Source organism: Simochromis diagramma, unplaced genomic scaffold (genome assembly GCF_900408965.1).
Source record: "Simochromis diagramma unplaced genomic scaffold, fSimDia1.1 OVJJ01000685.1, whole genome shotgun sequence".
Lineage (NCBI taxonomy): Eukaryota > Metazoa > Chordata > Actinopteri > Cichliformes > Cichlidae > Simochromis > Simochromis diagramma.
In genome coordinates this window covers 3,538,601-3,564,582 of record NW_024387477.1, presented here as the reverse complement: position 1 = coordinate 3,564,582, position 25,982 = coordinate 3,538,601, and the positions used below count along the sequence as shown (strand labels likewise).

The following is a 25,982-nucleotide window of genomic DNA, read 5'->3' as shown; positions in this document are numbered from 1 at the left end:
GTTGTGACATGTATTCATTTTAAAAAGGCTAACTGAATGTATCGGTGTGTATTGATCCTAGGTAAATAGCACATGCACGGAATACGTTTATTTTTATTTTACAACTAATTATGTGAGAAATATGACCAACTCACCGTCGGTGTCTCCCAGAGGTCAAAGTTCATGTAAACAACTCTTCTTCAATCACTCCTCCCTGTTGATAGTTGAACTCTGGCACGGTGAAACACGTGACACCGTGAAGTTTTCCACGACAAAAATACAGTGAAAAGGGGAGAAACGAGCACGTGGAACCGATTGCCCACCGACACCTCGAGCGCTCGCTCCCGTCGCTGCTGCTCGCCCCTGTGACAGGTAGCTAGCGAGTTTTGACATTTCTGTGAAAGTACTTTTTATGAACTCACTTGCCTACAGTATGATTTAAAAGGTGGAGAGAATGTAAAAAAGTTTTTGTTTTTCTTCTTTGTAAATATGTAATTAGAAAATTAAAGGTATCGAAAATTACACCTGTTTTCAACAGAAAATAATGTTAACGCTAAACGCCTCGGCTTGTTTGTCAACCGTTCTTTATTTGGTCATTTTGGCCAGCCGTTGAAGTTAATCCTTGTATATACTGAACCATTTTGTAACTACAGTCAGAGGGGAACTGCTAACAGATCGCAGACCCCAAAACGACTTCAATGAGCTTTTTCTTTGCTATTTGTAGCAACATCCTATGTTTAGACCTGGGTGACTGCTGGAGGAGGCCTCACACACGAATGGATATCCGTCGGGTTCAGGGGTCGAAGATGTTTTGATCAGAAGTTGCTGTACTAATGACCATCCATGTGAAAGGGCCAGGGAATTATAGTGCTTCTCTAAACGCCACCTAGCAGGATTCATTCTATTTCTGATAACCCCTGAATAAGTTAATTTATGACAAACTTTCAGTTGGCACAATGTAGGACTTAATGTTGTTAAAATTTCAGCCACACGTAGCTTTCTGTGAGTATGGACATGTCTCTGTGTAGTTGGTGTTTGCTCATTGCTTTGAAGAGAGCAGACTGCACAGGCTCATTGGTTTAACTTTGTTCCCCTGGGCTGTCTGACCAGCCTTTTTCCCTGAACAGAGCTTGCTGTTTTAGTGTTGGACAGTCCAGTGACTGGGCTTTTGATGGCTGGTCCTGCTACTCATAACCACTCTCTGTGTGATACTGATATGATCCATTCAACCAGGAAAAGGCCATTTGGGGCATTGTATGCCGTGCCTGAGGGGCTTCGTGAACAGAAAAGCATTGTTCTGTTGCTCTCACTCCAACTTTTAAATGTATAATTTAATTTGCAGGCAGTAACTTGCACTACATTGCTCTGAAGGAGAACAGAGACACTTAAATGGATCCCTTAATCAAACACATTGCGTTGTTTGTGTTTTAAAGCTGCTTTTGACTTTTTGCATTGTTGTGTAAGACCAGTGTTTTTTGTTGTTTTTAAAAAGCTCCAATCATGTTTATGTCAAGATCAACAGGATTTAAAAGTTGTAGGACTCTTAAATCCAAGAGCGGGGTTAATAACTGTGCTCCATACCATGATTTACATCTCAAGTCAAGATTGGACTGCCGTGTCTCGGGTCACAGGCCTTGTATAGATTAAGCAGAAATAGCTTGGGTCTTGGTGGTCTCAGTCTCTGGTGTCACATCACTGTTGTCATTTCAGGATCAGGTGTCAAGCTGGCTGTGCCATCAAAGAATGATGTTGTCAGACTGAAAACTGTGTTTTGCCATCATTGTGTGAGTTTGAATGCAAATTCCAATACTGATGTACGGTTAAAAACGTTCATAGCGCAACTTTCTCCTCTTGCTAGGCCTCACATCATTCTGCTCTACTTTTCATTTATCCGTTGCTAAAAAAGCCGCCTGATCCATTCCCTCATAAAAGAGGGACTTTGGCTGCTTAGCAACAGTGAATGCCAAGTCTGTCTGGCAGCCCATGGCCACTCCCCTCGGCATGGATAAGGTAACGTGTTGCTCTCTGCCTCACTTGATCCTTTTGTGAACTTGGGGAATGAACCTCTGCAGTGAGCACTGCCTCTAGCTGGACCTTTGCATGCTTGCACAGGCGGAGCAGTGTGCAGCTAAGTTACTGAGTTTGTCTGAGACAGGAGCTGGTTAGATGGATTGATGATCCACTTCTGCAGCAGGCCTACAGGACAAAATCACGTTACCTCAGGGAGTGAAAGAAGTGAAGCTAACAACTGCATGGGGGGGCACTCTCACTCAGACTGTGATGTTACTGATGCACGGCTGATTCTGAACACGAGGACAGAGGAGCGGCGGGATGGCGATAGACTCTCACCCAATTGCCTGCTTAGCTGGCTGGATTTTGGACTTTGCAAGGAAAGTAGTAATTGGATTGTCTGTGAAGGGCTAAAACGAGGCGAATGGAGCTACAAAAAGTGCTTTCCAGTGCAATACAGTAAGCTTAAAAGCTGACTAAAGATATTTTCTTTCTTACTGTAAATCTCTGGATGCAGAGGATGCAAATGGAGGTATTGAAAGTTAGTTTATACTGTAGCCGAGTACCTCTCCTTAAATCTTTGTACACAGTTGTGCTTCCTTCTTTGACTGTTCCTTATTTCTGTTCGCTGTCTCAGTGTCTTGTAACTTGAATCTCTTGGTTTTATTTACCCATAAACATCGTCAGATTGTCAGCACCTTACATAATACGCCATGCCCAGGCTTATTTGTAACAACCAAAACAACTGCTCTTTGTCATTATTGAGTTTACAGCATTGGCCTTGAAGGTGCACTTCCACAGTTCAATGTGCACTTCAGCTTGTCATGGCTATATATTATACTTCATTGTAGAGATTGCAATGTACAGTAAGGTGTGTTCTCTCTGCCTGTTAAACAAACACATTCATCGAGTTTTTGACCACTGATCGTGCTGATAAGATTCACTGAAACTGTTTTTGTTTAACTGTGATATTAAAGGTGAGGCAGGATATGGATATAACACCATGTTTCTTCAAAGAAATAGGCTGTGATTTGACTTCTTGAGGGTTCAATCCTGTGTCATCATAGGATTTCCCATTTCAAAGAGTGCTTTATTTAATAATAATAAATGTAACTACATTGAACCTTTTTTAAGGTGATTGAGATATTTTTATTTAAAAAAAGAAAAATCTGTATAATTTGCAGGTGTCTGCGCGACTGCCAAGTTGTGTCATACTTCAAGAAGAGCCAGGTCTTTGCACAGGGAAAGAAAAGGGTCATTTTTCTGGATTGTTTTCATAATGCTGCAAAATATCTTGGCACTAAAATATGCAAATAAGCCAAAGGCTTATAGGCTGTTTCCCAACAATGGGTGGCGAGCACTTAAGTTAACAATGTTTTCCCATTAAAAGGATGAAAATGATGGAAACAAAATGTAAAAAAAAAAGTCAGTAAGGATGTTTTTTAAAAGTAGCTAGTAGACTGTATGACTTTATCTTTGTGTACATCCAAGTGTTAATTGTTCTTAAAAGCAGTAGCAATGCTAAAAGCTGTTTGTGTGTGCATTTTCAAGTTGTTGGTGACCCAATGTCTGCTTTTCCTGTCATCTGTACCCCAGTGGATTTTGTAGTTGTGGCTGGCGAGCTCTGCTGTCCAGCCTGCTTGGATAAACACAACAGTGCATAACAAAGCTGTGGAGACAGTTCATTCATGTTTTTACTCTCACATGAGCCACGGCAGAGTAAAAACATCCCTCCTAAAAGTTGGTCCATCCTTGCATTGAAGCCACTTTTGAAATCATGATTCTACAGAGACATCAACACTGACTGTGATATTTTCATGCAGTTCTCAGTTTAAATATAAAATGCATCATGCTGAAAATATTACAAATTGTTTGGGTTGGTTGTTCACACAGGCTCACCAGTTTTGCTGAGCTGTAGATTCAGTTTCCTGCTCTTAGCTGACATTAGTGGCATCGTGTGTTGTTTTCTATTTCAAGGTTCAATAAGTTGTGTATTCAGAGTTGCTCTTCTGCTTATCTTGGTTGTAATGAGTTATTTGGGTTACTGTTGCCACAGTTGGCATCAACAATCATGTCCCGTTAAAAGTCACTTGCATCGCCTTTCATCCCCACTCTGATGCTGAGGTTGAAATTCAGAATATTTGTCAAATTTCTTGGTTTATTAGATATTTGCTTTATGGAGGAGTTAAACAGGTGTACATAATGAAGTGGCTGGTCAGTGTATGTTGGTGCTTTTATGCTGTTCTTTGAACATACAAATGTATTGACAGGCTATGGTGCTGCCTTCACCAAAATGGTTTCTTTTTCTCCTCTTTTACAGAAATCCTTCCCTGGTCATCAGATTTTAATGGGCTAAAGTGCTGCCAGCTGAACCCATAACTGAAGCTGTTCAGCACTTAGGATACACAAGAAATAAAATCTCATCAGAATTCTTAAACATGGCCAGTGACCAACCTGAGAGCATGGTGCCTCCACCTCACAGTGACATAAAGCTGATCCTTTCATCTGAGACTCACCCATCCACACCTGTGTCACCTGACTCCAGCAGTAGTATTTTGTACATGAATGTCAGAGGAGCCAGCAGCTCTGCTGACATTAACGTACTGGAACATCGCCTTAGTCAGGGCTCCCCTGTGGATAACCTTTACAATACCACCTTAACACATGGGGATGTCTTCTGTGGCGTGACTTCAAACTTGAATCAAACCTTCATTGCCACACCTGTGAATGATGGCATTAATTTCTGGAAACAAAACTTGAGTCTCATGAGCAATGAAGACGTGGAGGATTTTATTAGGCACAGAGGGGATGAAAGTAACAATACTGTAATGTCTCAGAGTTCATGTGGGGCATCCTGGAGGGGATCCAATGAGAATGACTGCTGCTCTCTGAGCTCTGGGGAAATGGTAATGAGGAGCAATAGTTTCTGTCTGGAGGACCAGTCACTCTTATTAGTCTCTTCCCTGGAGGAATCATCCATCTCTCCAGCTGTACGTCGACCAGAATCACCTGCTGTATCGAACCTGCTGTCGACCACTATTCTGGGCGTCTGCAATAAACCCGCAGAGAGAGTCTCAGAGGAGAACACAGGCCATCCTTGTCTTGGTGTGACTTTCATTCAGGCAGACAACAAGGAGCTCCTCGATGAGGAAAATGAAATGGCAACATCGAATTGTTTTGTAGCTTTGCCAAATGAGAATGAACGGGGGCTTTTCACAACGTTCATCTGTGAAACCTCTCCAGACTGTGGAAAAGAGGCAAACTGTACCAGTGCTGAAGCAGAACCTTTGCCCCCTTTTTCAGCGGCATTTACACCAGAACAAGGCAAGACCTTTGTGTCCACTCTGTCAAATACGCAGGAAATTGATGAGGGTGTTTGTACTTCCACTCCAGTGCAAAACATTGAGAACAAGATAAACGGCCTCCCCTCGTCTCCATGCATTAGAAATGTGAGCAGCCCAGGACGTCACCCTGTTAAACAGCAGCAAATATCTGTCACTGATAAACAATGTTTAGACCCAGGACTGCCACCTACAGCAAGAAAAGCTAAGAAAATAGAAATTAAAAGGTTTCCCAAACCTGACTTCAGTCATGTAAAATCCAAAGTCGTAACAAGAGATCCACAGCAAACCTCAGTGCCAGGTACTGTGCCACAACATAAACAATCAGAAGTTAATTTGGGGAATAAACGTACTGAATCCCTGAGAAGAACCCCAAATGGTATGTTTCCTGCCAAGAGAAGAAGTAGCACTACATCTGATTCTGCCACCAGTAAAATATTTAATGATGGACAGTTAGAAGTGGATGCTGGAGCTGCTAATTTGGGATTAACTGTGACACAGTCATGTGAGCATACTGCTGTGGATGGCCAGGGCAAGAGCAGAGAAACCCCAGCAGGCCAGTGCAGTAAACCCAGCTCTCAAACAGAGGGGCCCTCTTCCAGCCAAGTATCCGAAACCTCAGCACAGCAAGCTTGCAGCCAGAGCAGCTTCTCATCCCTAGAAAAATCCCCGGGTAAAAGTGGCCCCAAACCAACTCCAAAGAAGGGTGTGTCAAACAAAGCTGTGGCCAGATCAGGCTCATCTTTGGGTCAGGACAAGTCTTCTGTCTTCAAGACATGGCCTCGCTGCTCATCTGACAGTTCATCATCAGCGTCCAGGACACCTAAGGAGAAGCAAACAACTCTAAAGTTCTCAGCTAGTTTTAACATTACTAAAGCCGAGACGCACCAGAGACAAACCAAAGCAAAGAACCTGAGCTGCTCTTCCCAGAATAAACAGGCTATACACTCTGAGGACCCTACTCAAAACTCCTCCAGAGAGGTCAAGAAAATAAGCCTCGTGGTGAGTAGATGGAGCATTGATTTTGAAGGTGAATATGTATGAGTGTCAGAGGTGGGGGGGCTACAGGGGGCTTTTTCTTGTGTGTTGTAGTCCATCTGGGCCAAATGCACAAGACCTGCAGACTAAGTGAAGAATTGTTCTCTTTTCAGGCAGAGTCAGCAAGAGCTCATTTGGATGATGGTAAGACTAGATGTGTACCTTGGCGACCATCCCCTAGACTTGCTAGGAGAACACCACTTTCACAACCTCCACCTGCCAGTCCTAGACCAACCACTTTGTCAGCCAGGCAGAGACAGGGATCCCTGGGGATGAATGAAATCAGGACCCCTAAAGCTGTAGGGAAACCTCAATCCAAGCAGACGAGCATTACAGGTATGGGTCATGTTTGCTTGATTAAACCTGTTATGTTGAACTTGGTCTGTGGCAACAGTTCAGAAATGTTAAAAGTTATTCTTTATTGTCTTGAGGAAGCCAAAGTTCACCTATAAATGCATTAAAATACTAGACAGGAGGCCACAGTCAATGCCTTGTAAAAGTAGAACCTAGGGATTTCTTAACTGGATTTTTCGATGTTATGTAAACAGAATTGTGTAACAGGCCTTTTTAACCTTTTGGCTCAAAGCACCACAATTTCTTTTCTTTTTTTCCAGGAAGTTGGGCATGTAGTCCAACTGATAAAGCAGGACTATAAATATTTATAATATTCACCCAATACTTCAAGAAGAAACGACTGCAAATTCATTACTTTTCAATGTGCTTTCATACTAGAATTAGGTTGTCATGACATTTCCTTTCCACTAGAGGGTGACATTGAGCAAAGTCTGTCACAAATTATTCAGGTGTTTGCCAAAAATGGACAGCTTACTCGGCGCTATTGTTAGATGAATCCTGAGGAAAGGAGAGAGACTGTTCATCTGATGGGAAGCGGTCTGCAAACTGGAAAGTAGGGGAAGGAAAGGGAGTTTTTGAGGTTAGCAATGGTTTGAAAGGAGGACAATATTTAAACCAGTTGGACCTTTAGCACAGTAAAATGTCATGACCAATGACATTGTCATTTTTCAGCTGTACACACAGCTTTAAATTTAAATTGAGCTACAGCATTTTTGTTTATGGATTGTTGTTAGGATTGTTTGATTTTTAAATATTTAGAGTTGGTAAGATTGCAAAGTTCCCAAACTTATGTTTCAGTGACTGTTAAAACTGAAAGTAGTCACACTTTCGCATTCTAGTTTCTGTGCAATTGAATGTGGTTTTAGCTTTAACTTTTAAAAATATCCTTATTTTTATCTGGATCTGACACATCAACAATACCTAGAACATGACTCTTTATATGTATTAGTGAGCTTATCCTTAATAAAGAGGTTCATGCTGCTGACCTCATTTCCTTCCCCAGGCTGTCAGAGAGCACAGGCAATAGGAGAGCCATCCCTGGGATCTGCCTCAGCAGCCAACATTGAGCCCCAGGTCAATGAACTACAACCTCCTCAGACTCCCACTCAGCCCTCTGTTATAGGTCCTCGGTCCACCCCTGTTAGTAAACTACCACACAGGACTTTTAGGAGCCTTACTCAAACCAGTGTTCAGCATGCGCTATCCCAAAGCTCTGGGAATACACAAGGTGAGATTAATAAGAATTTTCTGTCGCTTTTAGAAATAGGATATTCTTTCTATAAATAGTGCCAGTATGCTGTTATATAAAGGTATAAAAACAGTTATGAACTGGTTTCTGGGATTAGCCATGATGTTTATTGGAGGGTTTTTAAGGACACATGTGGCTAGGATGATGACCTACTTTGCCCTGGCTAGGATTGGAATCTCCCCTTGGGCAGTCTTTCTCTGATTGCAATCCTCCACCTCTGCTATGATTATAGGTGCTTGACATCTTAAACATAGATTTTTCTGATTTCTTCTGAAAGGATGTAGAAACATGTTAAACATAAAGCTGAATGAATGAACGGAACTCCAGGAAACTGGGAAAATGATCTTCATTGTAAGGGTTATCTGCTTTGGAGTTCTGAACAGCCAATCAGAATGTACTGATGTGTCATGAATAGATGGAGCAATGTTTTGATGTGAGCTTCCCGAATCCTCAACAGCATAGAGCTCTCTGATTGGCTGAGAGAATATATTTGTCTAAGTCGGGGACCCCCTTGTTGGTTGTCATGGCAACGGCTCCTATTCCACTCTAGTTCACACGCAGTGTTGCCTGGAGGAGAAAGAGCAGACATACACTACAACTGATGCCGTCTGAGGTGGATTCAAAGGAGCGTTTCTTCTGTTTTTTGATTGAAAACCAATGGCTGGCTACACTGGGCTTCGAAGCTGCACCTGGACGGAATTTCCAGCTCATGTTTTCAACAGTTCTTCTTTACTTACACAAGGCAGTGCAGCATCCAGCTGTGACCTCACTCTCTTGACCTGCCTGCTCATTGGATCCTATCGCTTTTGCATCATCCCTTTGTTAGCTGCATTTAATGGAAAAGAGAGAAATCTGTGGAGAAGTAAGTTGAGCTGGCAGCTGACTCATTAGTGGGGTTGCCATGGTGAATTATTTACTGTTTGGGATCTTATCAATTTGGATGACCTAACCGTTTGTTTGGCGTGCTAAAAATTGTAGCTTCAGTTCTTTTTGCTATTGTTTTGGTCATTTTGTCATCTGTCATTTGTCTTATAATACACTCTTCCAATACTTAATTTACATTGTTACATTCTACATTGCACATGCTAGAACTAAAATATTCTTTGTCTCTAAATGGCTTCAAATGACTTTCTGACAAACTACCAGTGATGCCAAAGGTTGTTATACTAATTCCCAGTGAATTTCCAGAACATCATGACATACATTGTGGTATTTAACCAGTATGTCTCTAATGCCTCCAACAGTTTCTGGAGGAGTTGCACACAAAGCAACCCCATTCAAATCTGTGGTACTGAAAGCAAGGCTCATCTCGACCTCTGGGAAAAACACTGGACCAAGTAGGATCACACTACCACACGCCACACATATCGCAGTCTTTCATTGTAAAATGTGATTACATTTAAGCCTTCTTTGAATAACAATTGATCACTTTTTGAACAGGACATTCTTTTTTTTTTTTTTTTCTTTTTTTTAAATCTATCTTTTAATGACCTTCATAAATGTGACCTAATCTGTTAAAGTTTGTATAGTATGGTAACGATGCTTGATAAGCACTGTTTAGTCTTGATTAAATTAAATTGTCTCCTCCTCAAACTAGTTTTCTGTTTCACAGTTGTCATTCACTCAGCAGGCAGTGTGTCACCTTCATTATGGGTCAGATTAACTCCAGCCTCTTTTCTCTCCTGGATCTTTTGCTTGTAACAGCTTTGTCTACGGTAAACAAGCCTGCTGCTTCCACTGGAAAAGGAGCATCAAATTCTATAATTGGTCCTCTGTTAAAGACAGCTTCTGCAAAACTTGCTCGATCAACGCTGGTTGGATCTGGTAAGACTCATTTTATTCTCTCTGTATTTTACAGAATTTTTAAAGTCCTTGTTTGTATTTTCTAAGTTTAAACTAAACATCAGCATGGTGTAGGTTTTGTTCCATTTGATAGTGTGGCGGACCAAAACTAACACAGTGCATTATATACTATTAAAGTATAACAGCAACAGATGAAGTTTTCATTTTCTAAATGTATAGACCTATTAAACTATCAATCCATCCAATTGCTTCTGTTTGAGTCGTAGGGGGAGCACGCCTCCCTCACTCCCAGCCACCTCGTCCAGCTTATTTGGAGAAACACCAAAGTGTTCCCAGGGCAGCAGAGAGATATCTGTCCAGGGTACCCTGGTTCTACTCCGGGGCCTTTTCCCAGTAGTACATGCCCCGAACATGATGCCCCAGAGGCGTCCTTGTCAGATAGCTGAGCCACCTCAGCTGGCTCCTTACAATATGAAACAGTAGCAGCTCCACTCTGAGCCCCTCTCTAATAATTGACCTCCTCACCCCTAGGACAGCAGTCCTCACTCATGCCTTATCGACTGATCTAGCTGCTATTTAAAGAAATCTATATGTAAGTATAAATACAACGTAGACCAGGCAAACAGATTGTGCAGACAAGCTAGTGTGCTGTCTACTAATGACTAACAATTTCATATTTCCACTGCTGCGAGGAACGTGTGACATATTAGTCAACCCAGCTTTGAACTTGAGAGTTGCTCGCTGTGATTCATACGCAGTGCTTGAAATTTCAGGGCTTCTCATCTCTTGCTGTCTTTTATGGTGTCAGTGGATTGTGTCTTTGAGCAGAAGCTAAACTGGAACACACATTAAATTAAACCTGATTTGTCATCATACTGACCTTGCCATGAGCTTCCTGTTATCTATTACTATCCCACTGCCAGGGACACAGGGAAATGGAGTAATGCCTTAGCAACTTCAAATTCCCATTGGCTGATGTTCTCATGCTTGCTCCTCCCACCCGTTTTTCTGCTCCCTAGCCCCACCCCCTCTACTCTCTCCCCTGGCATCCTGGCAGTGCTACAGCACCGCCATCATCCAGCTTGGAGATGCTGCTTTACTTTGGGAGATTTGTGCATTTTTGTGAAAAGCTGACGGCTGACTTTACAGAGGATTAAGAGATTTTTGCTTCCCCCCCCATTCTGCCTTTATCACGTCTTTCAGACTGTGCCACGACCAATGGCCAGGCTTTGACCCTGTACTGTTCACAGCTGGGAATTAGATTTTGAGTTGGGACTTTTGCCATGCCGAACTGGGTGCCCTCACTTTTTTCAAGGCCATCTCAGTGGAGTAGCTGTTACTACTGCTTTTTATTGATTTATTTAGTAATTTTCCATCAGACCTCATCAGTGCTGCTGTTACCTGAGGCATGATGCACTGAGAGGCACCACAGCTCATGGTCCTTAGCTAGCACCAACCATCTGAATCGTGAAACTGGGTTTTTGATTTTTAAATCAAACTGTTAGCTGAAGACTTTGGTTCTTTTGCATTGTTTTTGAGATGTTATGGTCGCCGAAGCTCTCCTTGTCCAACATCCACGTGCGTCTGACAGCCAAAGGTTTACTCCGAAATATTCAGCTGCTCTCAGGATGCAGGAAGAACACTGTGGTTTTCCAAGCAGGTCTGTCAGTTGTTTTGGTGTTAAATATTGTTGTCAGTGTTATTATGACATTTTGAGCAGTTTCTGTGCTGTTGTATTTAAGCCAATCAGTTTGCCTTTCAAGTAGATCTGTGGTGTCAGTTTATGAAATCCATTTTTAGCTATATACTAATTGGCAATACAGATGGCTCCAAAGCATGTGACCCTGGGCTGAAGTATGCTAGGAGTGGAAAAATTGAAGAATAATTTAACCAAAAACTGTAATAGTCTTTGACATTCAGTGTTTGTTTATATTATCTTCAAGCATTGATGATGTATCCAAATGTCCCACTTCCCTTCCATGCTTCCTGGGATTTCTATGACTCTTGTTTCAGTCAAATGTGCCGGGGTTATTTTGGTTCTTTATGTCTAAGTGACTCCATGGCAGTCTTGTTGTAATTGTAGAACTGCATGTTTGCTTAAAGCTTTTGTACATTTTTTGTTTGTTTGTTTGTTTTTCTCAAATGTGGTAAATTTGTTTTATGAAGCAATTTCGGAAGCATTTTGTATCCTTCTAGTAATTAAATAGTATCATTTTTTTTTTTTTAAGTTCTAATCTGCTACTGTATCACTGATTCACAAGTATTAAAACTTGTGCATTTTTCTTATTTTCATTCATTATCATACGATTAGAGTTGTGCCCCTTACTGTATCAGCCAAGAACTGTAACAAGCCCCTGATTGTGAGGGGTCTCATCATCCATCATGCTTTGTGCTATGATGTGATATCTCCTCACACCAGCAGAGCACAATGCTGTGGAGTCATTAAATCTCTCTGTTTAAGTATAGAAGTTAGAGTGGTACAGTTATTCTTCTTTGAGTCTGAAGTGAAATGAGAAGCTTGTCATTATTTTGTATTTAGACACTTGGATGAGAATAGCTGTAAGTCTTCTGTGTTGCTATGGAGCAGTAGACAAAGAAGGCGATTATGTGCTTATGTAAAGGAAATTAAATGTCATGTGGGTGCAGATTTGTGTGTTTATGTGAAGCAAAAGTGACACGATGCTTTTAAAGCATTATAGAAAGGTTTAATAGTGACTCCCTGACAATACGTTTGTTAATATTTGAATATTTCATTAATGTTTTGAGTTTGTATTAGTGTTACACTGGGTCGTCATCACAGGAGAAAAGTGAATGCTTCACTGAAACATAGTTTTACAGCCTGAAATGTGTAAATGTATGAAGCATATGATACAGTAGATAATCTTTTTTCTTTCCCTTCTATACAAGCACGTTTATATAACATGTTGGTGAAGTTGAGATGTTCTCTATTTGTTCTAGTTTCCAGCCAGCAGAGGGCGATGTAATTCAAACAAACCTCTGCTAGGTTTGTTCAAAACATGCAAAACACTTTTAGAGTTCCAATTCAATTTAGTACAACATTAAAAAAAATATCAGAACTATGAACAAAATCCATATTGAAATACTTGGCCAAAAAGTGTTTCATGTTTTAGCTTTGTTTACAAAAAAGAGAGTGTAGACATTGAAGTCTGTTACATGTAATTCAAATGGCCAGAATGTTTGTAAGACGTTAAAACTGAAAACAAAAGCTTGGAAATTTAAAAACGTGTTGGGGTTTTTTGACTACATATTTCTATTATTTCAGGAAAAATGTTTGAATGGTCTTGAATCATCTGAGTCCCAAACATCAGTCTTTTATAAACATAACTTAGTCAGGATCACAAGTCTTGTGGTTCCAGCTACACCATGGTGACAATTACTAACCAAACATCTAAATATTTAGAATCTTTCCGTGAATGATGCAGTATGTCCTTTTTTTGGCTATTTGATAGCCTCAGTGAAGAAAGGACAGGAAAGCGGGGGCAGAGAGAGAGAGAGAGGCAAAGACATGCAGCAAAAGGCCGCAGGTCGGACTCAAACCCGGGCCGACCGCTCTCAGCCGTATGGCATGTGGTCGCCCGCTTAACGCACTGAGCTAAATCAGCGCCCATGGTGCAGTATGTCTTAACAGTTGTAACACATGTAGTTGTTGCAGAACAAGACAGGCGTTTTGTTTGTCTTAAAGGCTGTGCCCAACGCTCGTGCTGAACAGTTTACTCTGGCAGCCGTAAAGTAAGCTGCACATCCGGATACAGAGCTTTGAAAACTCAAGTCTGTCTGTATGATGCCAATATTTTATGGCTGCAGAATGATGAATCTGTTTTTATATAACTCTAGTTTCTCAAAGCAAGATTGCATCGATTTCATCCCTCCAAAATTTGATTAATGAATGAGTTGCTATCACAATGTTTAATTTGACTCAAAAATGACACTCTTACATACAAGTTCAAGATCAATGTGACTTAATTCAAAAATGTATATCCAAAAGGTCAACTTTACTGACTTTCATGATTATTGTTCAATGTCTAAACATCAACCTGAGGGAGGCTTACCCCTGAAAGGTGATAATTAGTCCCAGAGTAATGAGTCCCACAGGCAGCTGCATGTAGTAGCAGTATATTCCAGTCATTAAAGCTGGGATTCCTGATATGTCCCAGGCTATTTTCAGTACTATGTTATGAAACTGTCTCTTAAGAGCTAGCATGATATATAAACATGTCCATTAGTATCATTGTAATTGATGTTGGAACTATTCTTTCTTTTTTTTTTTTTTTCCTCCCCCAAAACAGCATGTGTAGTGAAATTTTCAGTCAGGTGATCCTCTGTTATAGTAGAGTAAACGATGTGAACTGATGGTAGCTGTTGCATATCAGTGATGTATGTATAAGGCTGATGTAAATCAACGCTGGCCTTGCTAAAATAAGCTGTCCTTGGAGACCAGTGCCTGCAGAGCACTAGACTAAAATCTAATTGTATTCAGTGAATCTATTTTTTCTTTTTTCCATTTTTCCCTTCGGGGCCATCAGAGGAGCAGCGCTGGGATTCATCAGACTGCCTGATTGGACAGATGCATGCATAAGTGCTTTGACTCGGGCCTTGTTGCAAATGTGCGCCTGACATGAGTGTCGTGATTTGTACTGTATTGTCAGTTCACCTGCAGTGGTTATGGAGGGGAGTTTGTTGATGATCGGGGTTGTCACGACACTAAAGTCCTTATTTTATTGTATTTTTTTCCCACAGTGGACAAGAACAAATCCAAAGCTGGCTCCCACCAACAACGCCCTCAACAGCAAGCATCACAACAGAAGCAGAGCAACAGGCCTCAGGATGCAGTGCCAGCGAGTCTTACAGAAGTTGACAGAATAAACCAGAACGTCCAGCAGCTCAAAGGACTCCTGAGAGCCAGTAACTGTAGATTTGAAGCACTCTCCATAGTCTTGCAGCAAACATTGACTGGGGTAAGAATTGATTTATTTCATAGAAACACTTTCATTTGCAGTTTAAAGTATATTTTATGACTCACATTTGGTTAGTTTTGAGACATGGCAATCATTAACCAAGTTCAGTGAGTTCAGCTCACAGTAGTTTCTTATGATCATCTGTTTAGAGTAGAAACTAATGTTGTCGAGCAGTGAGTTTGACGTTCCAGTAAAACACATAAAAAATATTGCTCTTTATATTAAGCTAATAATTTTTCTACACATACACGAGTCCATTGTGCTTGAATCATAACTACAAGTGTTGTAACATCACATCGTGCGTTCTGACAGAGGGGAAACTTAATGGCATTACTGTTTTGCGCATCTATCCTAATAGTCGTACTCCACCCAACCATCAAACTGCCTTATTTAGTTGTCAGAGCAAAACTATGTAGATAATGTGAGTGAAATTGTTTCTTTGTTTGAATCCATGTGCAGGACACAGTGTTTCAGCTCTCTGGGTTGATTCAGTAATGCCCTTGTTTGATTACATCATATGTTATGCATCAGTGGCAAAAAGTCTGGTGTGGTAGGATTGTTCTCTCCTGGTCACTTTGTGTTTTGCAGTGGTCAGACGCTGATATGTTCGTGTCTGTAAATCTTCATTTAGCATCCCGGTGCTGTAAGCTCAGTTTGTTGTGGTGTAGTTAGGGCGCTCTGCAGCTAACAGTATTTTCAGAAAACGAAGCCACTGCTTCTCTCAGCTGTAATGCATGCAGTCACCTTTGAAGTTTTTTCTCCTTTGGCCTTAATGTCAGCAACTGCTTTTACTTCTGCCTTACTCCAGATTTTGACACCAGACTAATTTATCATTACTGTAGTTACGACAGAGTTCATATTTGGCCAAGAGAAACCTCAGAGGACTCGAGTCTAGGGAACATTTTTGTCTCCATTTAACATGATTCATCATTCTAACCAATCAAAAAAACAGCAATAACTTCTTTAAAAGCTTGTGTGGTTTACTGCACATTATTTCCCCCTGAATTAATTTTTCATTACTTTGGATAATGTCTGAAGTTTATCTGCTAGTTTGTGGAAACATCTTCTAGTTCTTACTGATCTGCAGTATGAATTCTTCCCCACAGAAATAAAAGCCAGAAGGTGGAGCATGTTCCTGAAGTATGGAGTCATGCCTTTCCTTATTCGGGGTGGAGTCAGTTTGGTGCAGGTGTCCAACTCTCACCATTTCTTTCTCCCTACTTACCCCATGCTCCCACAAAATGGCTAAAACTCTTTCGGTTCACTTAGTTTGAAAGGCCGGTGTCCAGTAGCACAGATAAGTTATAAAGATTAAATTTAAGTGATCATTATTTATTTATTATTAGTTTGTATCTGAGAAGCTGATTCATTGGACAGCCTCAGTCTAGCCAGAATTTTAACCCTGACAATGGATGTGGTCCACCTGGTGATGAGCACTAGAAATTGGCTTCAAAATGATTTATATTTATTTATTTTAGTAGCTTGTGAATATTTTTTAAATCAAAACTTAGTTTTTTTGTTTACATGAAAACATAACAGATTTTTTTTTCCATGTGGTCTCAGTGCAGTCATGAGGAAGACATTTGGAGCAGAATACGTTTAAGTCGCTGCTCGTGTCATGTGATGTAATGTGACAGCTGGTATGAGGCACAGTGTGTGATGTTGTGTCACTGATCTTTGCCTCATTCCCCTCTGTTTGGACGGCTGGGTTGTGAAACTGAATGCATCAACAAGTATTAAAAACACGCTCGTTCCTCTAGAATACAAAAGTCTCCTCCCACTGAGTCAGTTTTAACTATTGCATGTCCTGCTTCTTTTTGCGACCCCTATAGGATGATACTATTTAATGCTAATGCTTGCTGTATATCAGACGCAGGGACTTGCCTTTTATATGTAATCTGAAGTCACTGAGGTTGTGAGATACAGATCAAGTGATTTTTGGATGTTGGGTGTATTAATGTTCAGATGTGTTACGCTTTGAAATCTGGTGGTTACTGATCATACCAAGAATAGCTAGCTGGCCCTGGCCCTGACACTGTGAGAATGCCCCAGCTGTTGACTTGATATGGTTATGAACAGCAGCCAAATGCTAAGCGAGGACTGTTTCTTATCATCTGTTTGGATGGGGTGTTTGCCATGCCTTCTCTTAACACTTTCCCCACCAGACTGTTGTTTTGACAGGGTGAAAAAGAAATGCTATAAGACTGGTTTCCTCTTAGCACAGAAATGGAAGCACATTACAAAAAAAATCAAAAATACGATCTTTATTTATTTAGCTATTTATATGTTTGCTTGTTAAGTCTCAATATTTCCAGGAGACGGGAACGTGATCTACATCAGTCATGGTCTCAGTTGAGCTTCATGTCATCCTACACCTGACATGGATCATAGTTGTATACACGAGGGACATTTCTCCTCTCTGGATTAGGCTATAAGAGTTGTGCAGTGCAGAGGCTTGTGCTGAGTAATGATATCAAATTAAATTAGCGAAAGCATCCACTGCCTAACAAAACAATCTGTATTTTGGATAATGAAGGAGATTTTTTGCTTACACTGTAGGGCTGCATGGTAGCAAGTTGGGGGTTTTTGTTGTTCAATTTCTGGGTGAAAATCATGTGAATAAAGAAGAATAAAAGGGCACTGCTGCATTGTAGTTGATGTGAACTGAATTCAAAGAGGAAAACAAGTTGAACTGTAGACATTTTCTATACTGCCAGCTAGTGAACAAATAATATTTGAATGCTGGTGAGCAACACGATTTACAGTCAGTGAACATAAATCGTGTTGCTCACACAGAAGCTGGAAATTTCCTCTGTCACAGCATTGTATCATCACCTTATAGGAAGACAGTGCCTGTGCAGCCTGTAGCTCTACAGCAGGATGTAATATAATTGTGCAGAGGGGTGATTTAATCTGTTTGGATGAGTAGTGGGGGATGGTGGTAATGAAGCCTCTCCGTGTATCCCATGGGTAGGTCACTGCACAGCACAAGTCCTGCTCCAGCAGCCTGATGTCAGACAGCTCTGAAGAATTTATCTGTTTGCTCCACTCTGGCTGCCTTTACTGCTGTCTTAAAGTGACCTCACCTCACTGAGGAGGCTGTTCTCATGCACACTGTAGCCTGCCCCTTCTGTTATTTTAGATGGAATACGGTAATGCACTCTGCAGTCACTCACCACAGCCAGGGGAAGCGGCTTTTTCAGTCCTGCCTCAGATGTAGTCAGAGCAGTCTGGGAGGAGGTGGCGCGCCCACCTGGACCACTGTCTGTCCTGGAGTACGCAGGGGGGGGGACTCCAGCACCCAAGCCTCTGGCTGAGGCTGGACAATGGGCTGTTCTGGCAGCAAAGCATGCCTTAGTGCTCCCTGCGCTGCAGAGAGGGTAACTAGCTTCTACATTGTTCCACTCTGCAGTGAGGAATAGATGCAGGACAGGGTGAACACATATTTGCTAATGTAAACTGATCAGTGAGGTGATGTTTGGCTTGTCTTACTTGCCTGATTTTTCTCATATCCATAATTAAATAATGCCAGGTATTCGGTGTGCTGTGCACAGTGTCAGGTTGTTGATGTGAATCGGGACAGTAAGTGAAACGTAATAGACGGGAGATAAACAGTTTTTGGATCATCTATGCGTCAGTTTGAAGTCTAGCAGGAGCACTGCAGCTACAGCACAGCCTTTCCACTGCAAAACTGACTCAGAAAGAGAGAAGTAAGGGAGTTTCTTCTCTCTTTTCTTTTTCTTTTTTCAGTTCCTCTCAGTATCACTTGTTCTGGCTTTTTCTTGTTAGCTGCGTTTGCTGGTGGTGGTGGTTGTTGTTGTGGCTGCTGCTGCTCTTGGTGGTTTTTGTGTGTATTTCAAATGCAGTATTTTAGTAGGAAAACTGCAGTAATTGGATGATTGCATTACTTGCATTTCCCCTTTTGTAATCTTGACTGTCACAATTTAGTCTTGTTACTGTGCTGGAATAAAGCTGCAGAAATAAATGCACGAGTATGTGTGTGTGTGTGTGTGTGTGACTGTTTACCTTTTTCTTGCCTGCAGCGTGATGAAGCCACGCAGCAGTGCAGGGAGCTGTCCCAGGAGCTGGTCAATCTTAGAGAAGAGCTGGGTAAGTTGGGTCACCTTGGCTTCATGTTAAGTGTTTGCAGTGTTTAGCTGTGTAAAGAAACTCTGCTGGTGCAGGGTTTGCATCTAGTTACTTTGTCTGGATTTTTATTTTTAATCCCTTAGGTTTAGATTTTTGTTCAGGTTGGTAGAAATTAAGGAAATCTTTAAGGGTGATTTGACTTTATCTTTAATGCCATGCCCTGTTTGCGGTCACGGGTTAACTTTTATATGTGTTTCATGACTAAAGATGATCATTTCCAGATGCAGATAAAGCTTTGACCACACAGACTGTCCATGCAGCACTTTCTTTACTTAACTGTTTTGTCCACTGAAAATCAGTTGCCAAGGCAAGTAGTTGGTTACGTTTAGTTTTTTTTGTTAGTGATTTCCATTTCCCACAGCGTGGCAGTCTGACCTCTGAACCCACACAGGAGGGGCTGGTGGAATGCCACACCACATGAGGCCTTGTGAATTCTTGGAGAGAGTGATCCATGTTTTATGTCCAGCTTAAGTGCTGTCAAACAGGCCCGAGCACACTCAAACATAGCTCACACACCAGCCTTTTATCTCTTTTACCAGCAGTAGTACTGTGGCCCCTCCCTCACAGCCGCGGGACTTCCACATGACTGCTCTTATATGCTGAGCGCTGTTGTATTTGCACTGAAACACATTCTTCATCTCTGGGAAGCTACATTCACCTCAGGCAGACTTTTTGTAAACTTGTTTGGATGTGTGAAGTCGTTGGAATTATTTTAGGAATATCGTCTCTCTTTTAGTTAATTTCCTTGTATGTGTACTTTACAGATTCTCTACTTATCCAAGGAGCAATTTGTTGATGGTATTTTTGCATTGCTTCCAAACCCCATCTCACCCAAACTCTGAGCCACAAGGTGTTTTATGTGGAGGGGTTTGGACATTAAGGTCACATGACTGCAAAATGCTTTGCTCCTCTTTGTTGAACTATACGTGCCAAAGCCTGATAGATTGTCCCTTCGTTTGCTTGTCATCTGTTCCTGGATCTGCTGCCATTATTCCACTCTGAATAAGGCGGCTCCTCATTCTCAGGCAATGAAATGTAATTCCTTGACTTTCCTTTTTCTATTTTTCTATTTATTTTTTTCATTTGGTTTGGGAGATTACCTTTTGTTTGGAAATGATCTACAAACATTCACTGTGCAGTGACACCCTGAGAACATCAAATTGTACCTGCCACACATGTGTCACTACAGAGCAACATCTGGATTCAGCATTTGACAGCCACTGCTGCAGGTGCACATAGTTGCAAGTCCTGAATGTTTGAGGGGTTTTTTTTGTCATTCTTATTAGTGTTAATTGTACAATAAATAATACATTATTGTATTATTTGGTTCAGTCTGTTACTCTTGTTTTGGATCAACTGTAACCCACATAATTTCCTTAGGAACTATTAAAGTATTCTGATTTTAGAGGAGCACAGCCTGTTTGACATGGAAGAAGTTTTTGTTCTTCATAACTGTCTTAACACTATCACAGTCTCTCTGTAGTGCACTGACTGACCTGCCAGCTGACAGATATTTGCACTGTTTGTGCACAGACACTTGAGCTGCAGACAGTTTATGGAGTTTGCTTCTCTCACCCACTTCAGCCCAGATATAAACACTTGTCAGTGGAAACAGTTTGGAACTTGTCAGGCTGATTTGGAGATGGAAAACAAAAGCCATCAATGGCAAATAAAGGATAAAATGGCCAATGATCATCTTGGAAATGGTTTAAAAAAATCTGCCTTGAGATGTTGTGAAAGAATTTGGACTCATTTCTATTTCTTGTGTCTGGAAATGACATGCAGTGTAGCTGGCATCAGCACTCAAGTGTGCAGGCACCTCCCCTTGAAAGTCAGTTTTTCCATTCCTTTTTGGAGAGCATTTGGTGACACATGTTCGCATCAACGAGGACTTTGCTAAAAAGGCTTTTATTAGAGGACACATCAGATTTCTTACAGTTACTAATGAAAATTTTCCTCTGACTTTGCAGCTGTACAGACTGATATTTAATAAACAGAGTAGCTGAATACAATGCAAGCTGTCAGCTTTCACCAAGATAAAACTTTATCCTTCCAGTTTCCTCTGTTCATTCATCTGAGCGTCTAGAGAAGGAGAATGAAGAGTTGCATGTTGCTCTGGAGGATGCACTGCACAAACTGCAGGAACAGCACCGTAATGACCTGGTTGAGCTGGAGCAGAGGCTGCAGGCCTACTACCAGGCTGAGAGGGACAAAGTTCACTGTGCCTACCAGAAAGAGGCAGACAAGTCCAAAACTGTCATGCAGCAGCAGGTTTGTCTCTACAGCACCTTCTGATTCTTATTTTGGGAAATTTTAAGATGATTTACAGCCTAGTCTAGTAGTCAATTTTATTTAATCCTGTGGGGAAAATTAACTGACTTTTATGTTCTGTTTAAAGATTGAAGAGCTTAAAGCAAATCATGAAGCCATGAAGTTGGACCTTGAGAAAAGCCATGAAGAACAGCTGCAGTGTGTTAAACAGCAGTATGAGATGTCACTGGAAGGTGAGAGAACAATCCAAATATATTCATCACCTGCATAATGCAGGCATTAAATATTGGAACATTTATCTTTGTTTTTATTCCATGCATTTTCATTGGGTTCATTTCATTTTGTGATACTGGAATCTGCAAACCTTTCAGAGCTCAGGAAAGTCCACAACCAGGAGCTGGAGGCTTTGGACAAAACCTTAAAAGATGCTGAAGCCTCTCTCTCTGTGAGCTTCCTCTTCTGCTTTTTTTAAGTCATCTTACAACAGGACTGTAGCTTACTTGGTAATGGTTTGCTCAGACTTTGTTGTGCTGTACATCCACAGAGTCAAATTGAGGAGCTGACCTTGGAGAATAGTGCTCTAAATGAGAGGCTAACTGCTGAGGAGAGGAAGAGGAAAGAGCTGGCTGAAAACAGTCAGGTACTCTGTGCTTATTATAGCTCAGATCTGATACAGAAGCATCTTGTGACTCTAGTGTCGTTTCCCCCTGAGCATGAAAGGTGCAGCATAGATTTAAGATAAAATGGGAACAGATGCAAAAATGTCTTCATATTTTCTTAGAGGATTTCATTCTCGAGTCTGCAATGATTTGTTTGTTCAGTAATTAACCCTCATTAACTCTTCTCTACTGTATGAATAGGTATGAATTGAAATGAGTTAATTTCTGCTACATATGCACTAGATTCCCCCGCCCAGAGTTAATTTTCCTGCAGTGCTGTTGTACAGTAAGGCCGCCACTCCTCATTAATGTAAAGTGGCTCGAACTGTACTCTGTATTGTCCCCCAGCATAGTTATTTAGGCTAACTACCTCACATTACCTGTCACTCCATATTTGTTATTAATACACTTATTCAGAAAAAAATGGCACGAGCAGCAGTTTAATAAAACGACACATGATCAGTAATGGAGTGCTTCATTAACCACCGCCCCACCCATATATGGTCTATTATTTATTTATTTATTTATTTATCTTCATAAAGGATCCTAAGCAATTTCCCTCTACTTTTTTTCACTCACAGAAGGACCCTCACACTCTGTATCTGGAGCAGGAGCTACAAAGTCTCAAAGTGGTGCTGGATATCAAAAACACACAGGTCCACCAACAGGAGAAGAAGCTCATGGAGATAGACAAACTGGTCAGACGATAAAGAAACTTAAAGTTCAGCACTGCTGCTGAGACTTTCCCTTTTAAACTCGCTCTTTTCATTCATTTTTTTTTTTCCAGACAGAGAAAAATGTAAAGTTAGACGAGAGCCTTAAAAAAGTCCAGCAAGAGAACGAAGACCTCAAAGCCCGCATGGAAAAACACGCTGCTCTTTCAAGGTAAGAGTCCACCATATGGGTTCATAGTGATTAATTCCACAGAGTGAAGCACCTGAACAGCTGCCTCAGCTCAGACTCATTTTAAATGACTGCATTCATTAAGTGTAATGAACACCAAGCTTTTTTCTGTGTGCCAATATAATTCCTAACCTCTAATGCACCTCCACTTTATTCCAAAAACTATCGATCACGCCACCATCCTGGTGCCGCAGCTACTCACAAAGATTCCAAATATGTATTGAAAAGTGACTCATATTCCCTTTTCCATCTGAGGAGGTCAGTGCGGTTGTAGAACTGTTTTTTTTTTGGAATTGCTTTTACGACCCTAATTCCAAATAAAATTTGGGATGCTTTGTCTTATCTTTGTTGCCGCGCAAAGGAAAATGCCAAAAAGGAATATTGTATGGCTGAGGCCGTCGGTGAGCACAGCATTAAAAACAGGCCTGATTCTGTGATGGAAATCGCTGCATTGGCTCACGAGCATGTCTAGAAATGACTGTCTGTGAACGCAACTCACAGGGCCTCCACAGCGTCCCAACGTTTTGTCAAATAGGGCTGCAAAACTGACCTTTATGCCTTCAGGTGGAAGTTACTGAGATTCAAACTCATCCAAATATAGAAAACACACACACCTGAAGTGTGTGTGTGTGTGTGTGTGTGTGTGTGTGTGTGTGTGTGTGTGTGTGTGTTAAATTAAAGTGTGCACTTCGGTCATTAACACTGGAAGAGGCCTGCTAAATTAATAAAGTAATTCTCAGAAGAAGGCAGCAGTGATAATTTCATGGTTTCATCCAGGAGATGAAGCTGCATCACGCCTGCTCGCGTACATATTTCAGGATGTCAGTTTGAGCTCTTGTTTTCAGAGCTGGGGGCACATCCGAGTAAGCAGAGACTTTATTTTATAGAGTCGACTGACCCAGACAGCATCTATCTGTGCATCTACTATTTTCCTATCGTTGCATATTTGAGTTGTGAATGCACTTTGCTGCCAAGTACAGTGATCTGATTGGTCACATCTGTTGATTTGGATCCAGAAAATCTGAAAAATCAAGCTTGGTTTGGAAAAAATAATAATAGGTGTCCAAAATAATATTATTGAAACATAAAATATTTATACAGATTTTGTGCTTCTGGTGTGTAAAGGCCTTTAGTCTGTGTCCAAATTTGACATAAAGTCAGTTGTGATATAAAGTGCAGCGCAGATGTCCGAGGATGTCTTAGAAACATTAATATATTAACCTAAAACTGTAAAATTGGAAGGAATCAAGTGTAAGAATGTGTATATTAATGAAACTTGTCAGAGAAACACAAAGACACGAGACACTGCTGAAGAATTTTAGATCCTCCTCCTCTCAGCATACGGAGGTCAAGGGAATCTGTCCGGAATGCTGACCCCATTTCCAGAGAACTGATTGGCCAGTAGGTGTTGTTTTCATACGTGGTACCTGCATATCTGGAGCAGGTTAGCCTTGCAGCATAAGTGACTGTCACAGTACACCCCAGTTTAAAAAAAACTGTATACGATGAAATGCTTTGTTCAGGCCTCGGCTCGTCTCTGACTCTGTGTTGATGCACCGCAGGCAGCTGTCGACAGAGCAGGCCATGCTGCAGGAGTCGCTTCATAAGGAGTCCAAGGTGAACAAGCGTCTGTCTATGGAGAACGAGGAGCTGCTGTGGAAGCTCCATAATGGAGACTTGAGTAGCCCACGCAAGGTGTCTCCCACCTCCACCTCTCCCTCCCACTCCTTCAACTTCCAATCACCTCGCAGCTCTGGCTGCTTCTCCAGCCCTCCCCTGTCACCCAGATAACAACGGCTCCTGCTTCCAGGAAGCAGAACACTGCATTTGAGTTATCCCTCTGGACTTAAGAGCCATCTTTGTTTCCTTTGCATTTAGCAAAACATCAGCCTGACCTTGGCTCATTCAGAATGAGATGAACTCTGACACTGCACAGAAGCACTTAATAAAGAAGGCCACGATGTTTGCCTTTAGAATTTGATTCTTTGGATGGAGGAAAGAGGAAATCTCAGGACTTCTATGTAATGAAACACTTTGTTATTTGTAGAGGCTTATCTTTGCTGAAGCTCGGCATACACACACAGTACATGCAGTAAAATACATGCATGTGTACATTTGCAGGAAAAAGACGAAAAAAAACATTAAACTTCTTATGCCGATTTTTTTTTTTTCTTTTTCTTTTTTTTTAATTACTATTATTTTCTTTCTATAAAACTAATAAGTATGTTCAGAATTTCCTTGGTTATGTTATTTTTAAAGGCTCTTTTTTTTTTTTTTTTTTTTTGGTAATAGTTGGGTTCTGGATCATTTGTGGCCTTGTACGGTTTTGTTTCAATGTTTATTTGACCGAGGGACCAGTCCAAGTCTCTTTGCATGTGTAGCCCGTACCGAAGCCTCCTAACACAGCTTTAAAGTCAGCGTCTGTGCAAAGAGCTGACCAGAAGCAGCTTTGCTCATCTGTGTCAGAGACTGTATCTTGGAAATGTCTGAGTATTTTTGTTTGGAATTTATATAATAGATGTGCTGATCCTGTTTGAAATAATCTATTAATAAAGTCTTGTATTAAACTGAAGCTGTGAAATGGATTGTCAGTCAAAACTGGTAAAAGTGGTACCCACATTTTATGATGAAGCTCTACTCGTGAGCTTTTCTAAGGAGATATTGAAGTTTAAATGCCAAATTTCCCTCACTCTAGTTGACTGAAATGCTATACAGTGTATATACTGGGTCCAACCTGTTAATGCTTTTATAAACCACAAGCATTCATTCATAATCCTAATCCAAAGTATATTTCAAAATCCTAACCACCAGTAACTTTTCAGCAAAGTGGAAATATCAGCAAGTGTTGCACTGGATCAAAATAAGCTGCAGGCCTCAGATCACATTCCACATACGGAGCACATTAAGACGCCCGCCTGGCACACAGCTCCTCTTCAGACAGAGCGGGACTCTGACTCCTGCCACTCTCCTTTCTGTTTTTTCTTACAGCTTCATTACTCTGTTTAAATGAAGCCCAACTCTGATTAGTCAGGGATGTTTGATTTGGTGTCCAACACAGCCCTCTGCCAGAAGTGACAGCAGCCATGTGGTGTCGTCATGACAGCCCCAAATGATTAGGACTCCTCCCCCCAGAGCTTGTGCTATTACCTTCATTTATGTTATTCTACAGTTAAGAAAATTGTGTTTTCCAGTTTTGGTGACTTCTGGGATCACATGATGCATGTTATGAAACAACTTTTCTTTTATCTGA

At 41.1% G+C, this 25,982-nt stretch overlaps 1 protein-coding gene across 4 annotated transcripts; it reads left to right on the top strand.

Moving 5' to 3' along the window:
• The first annotated feature begins 84 nt into the window (after window positions 1-84).
• On the top strand, window positions 85-25,304 carry mtus1a (microtubule associated tumor suppressor 1a). Of its 4 annotated transcripts, none has more exons than XM_040015154.1 (15): window positions 85-351; window positions 4,310-6,332; window positions 6,482-6,704; window positions 7,726-7,950; window positions 9,216-9,308; window positions 9,676-9,795; window positions 14,533-14,750; window positions 18,794-18,860; window positions 20,956-21,170; window positions 21,298-21,403; window positions 21,542-21,615; window positions 21,715-21,810; window positions 22,411-22,527; window positions 22,617-22,714; window positions 24,295-25,304. In XM_040015154.1, exons 2-15 carry the CDS (start codon window positions 4,428-4,430, stop codon window positions 24,521-24,523), a joined length of 3,786 nt encoding a protein of 1,261 aa, XP_039871088.1. In that variant the 5' UTR covers window positions 85-351; window positions 4,310-4,427; the 3' UTR covers window positions 24,524-25,304. The 4 variants fall into 4 exon arrangements, with proteins under 4 accessions (XP_039871088.1, XP_039871089.1, XP_039871090.1 ...); XM_040015155.1 differs by lacking the exon at window positions 85-351 and adding an exon at window positions 2,034-2,448; XM_040015156.1 differs by lacking the exons at window positions 85-351; window positions 4,310-6,332; window positions 6,482-6,704; window positions 7,726-7,950 and adding an exon at window positions 8,008-8,833.
• Window positions 25,305-25,982: the final 678 nt, after the last annotated feature.

Excerpts from the sequence above, each read along its gene's own strand:
- mtus1a (XM_040015154.1), top strand. The coding sequence starts at position 4,428 with ATGGCCAGTGACCAACCTGAGAGCATGGTGCCTCCACCTCACAGTGAC. Across the intron at positions 6,333-6,481 it reads TCAAGAAAATAAGCCTCGTG|GCAGAGTCAGCAAGAGCTCA; the intron begins GTGAGTAGATGG and ends TTCTCTTTTCAG. Across the intron at positions 7,951-9,215 it reads AAGCTCTGGGAATACACAAG|TTTCTGGAGGAGTTGCACAC; the intron begins GTGAGATTAATA and ends TGCCTCCAACAG.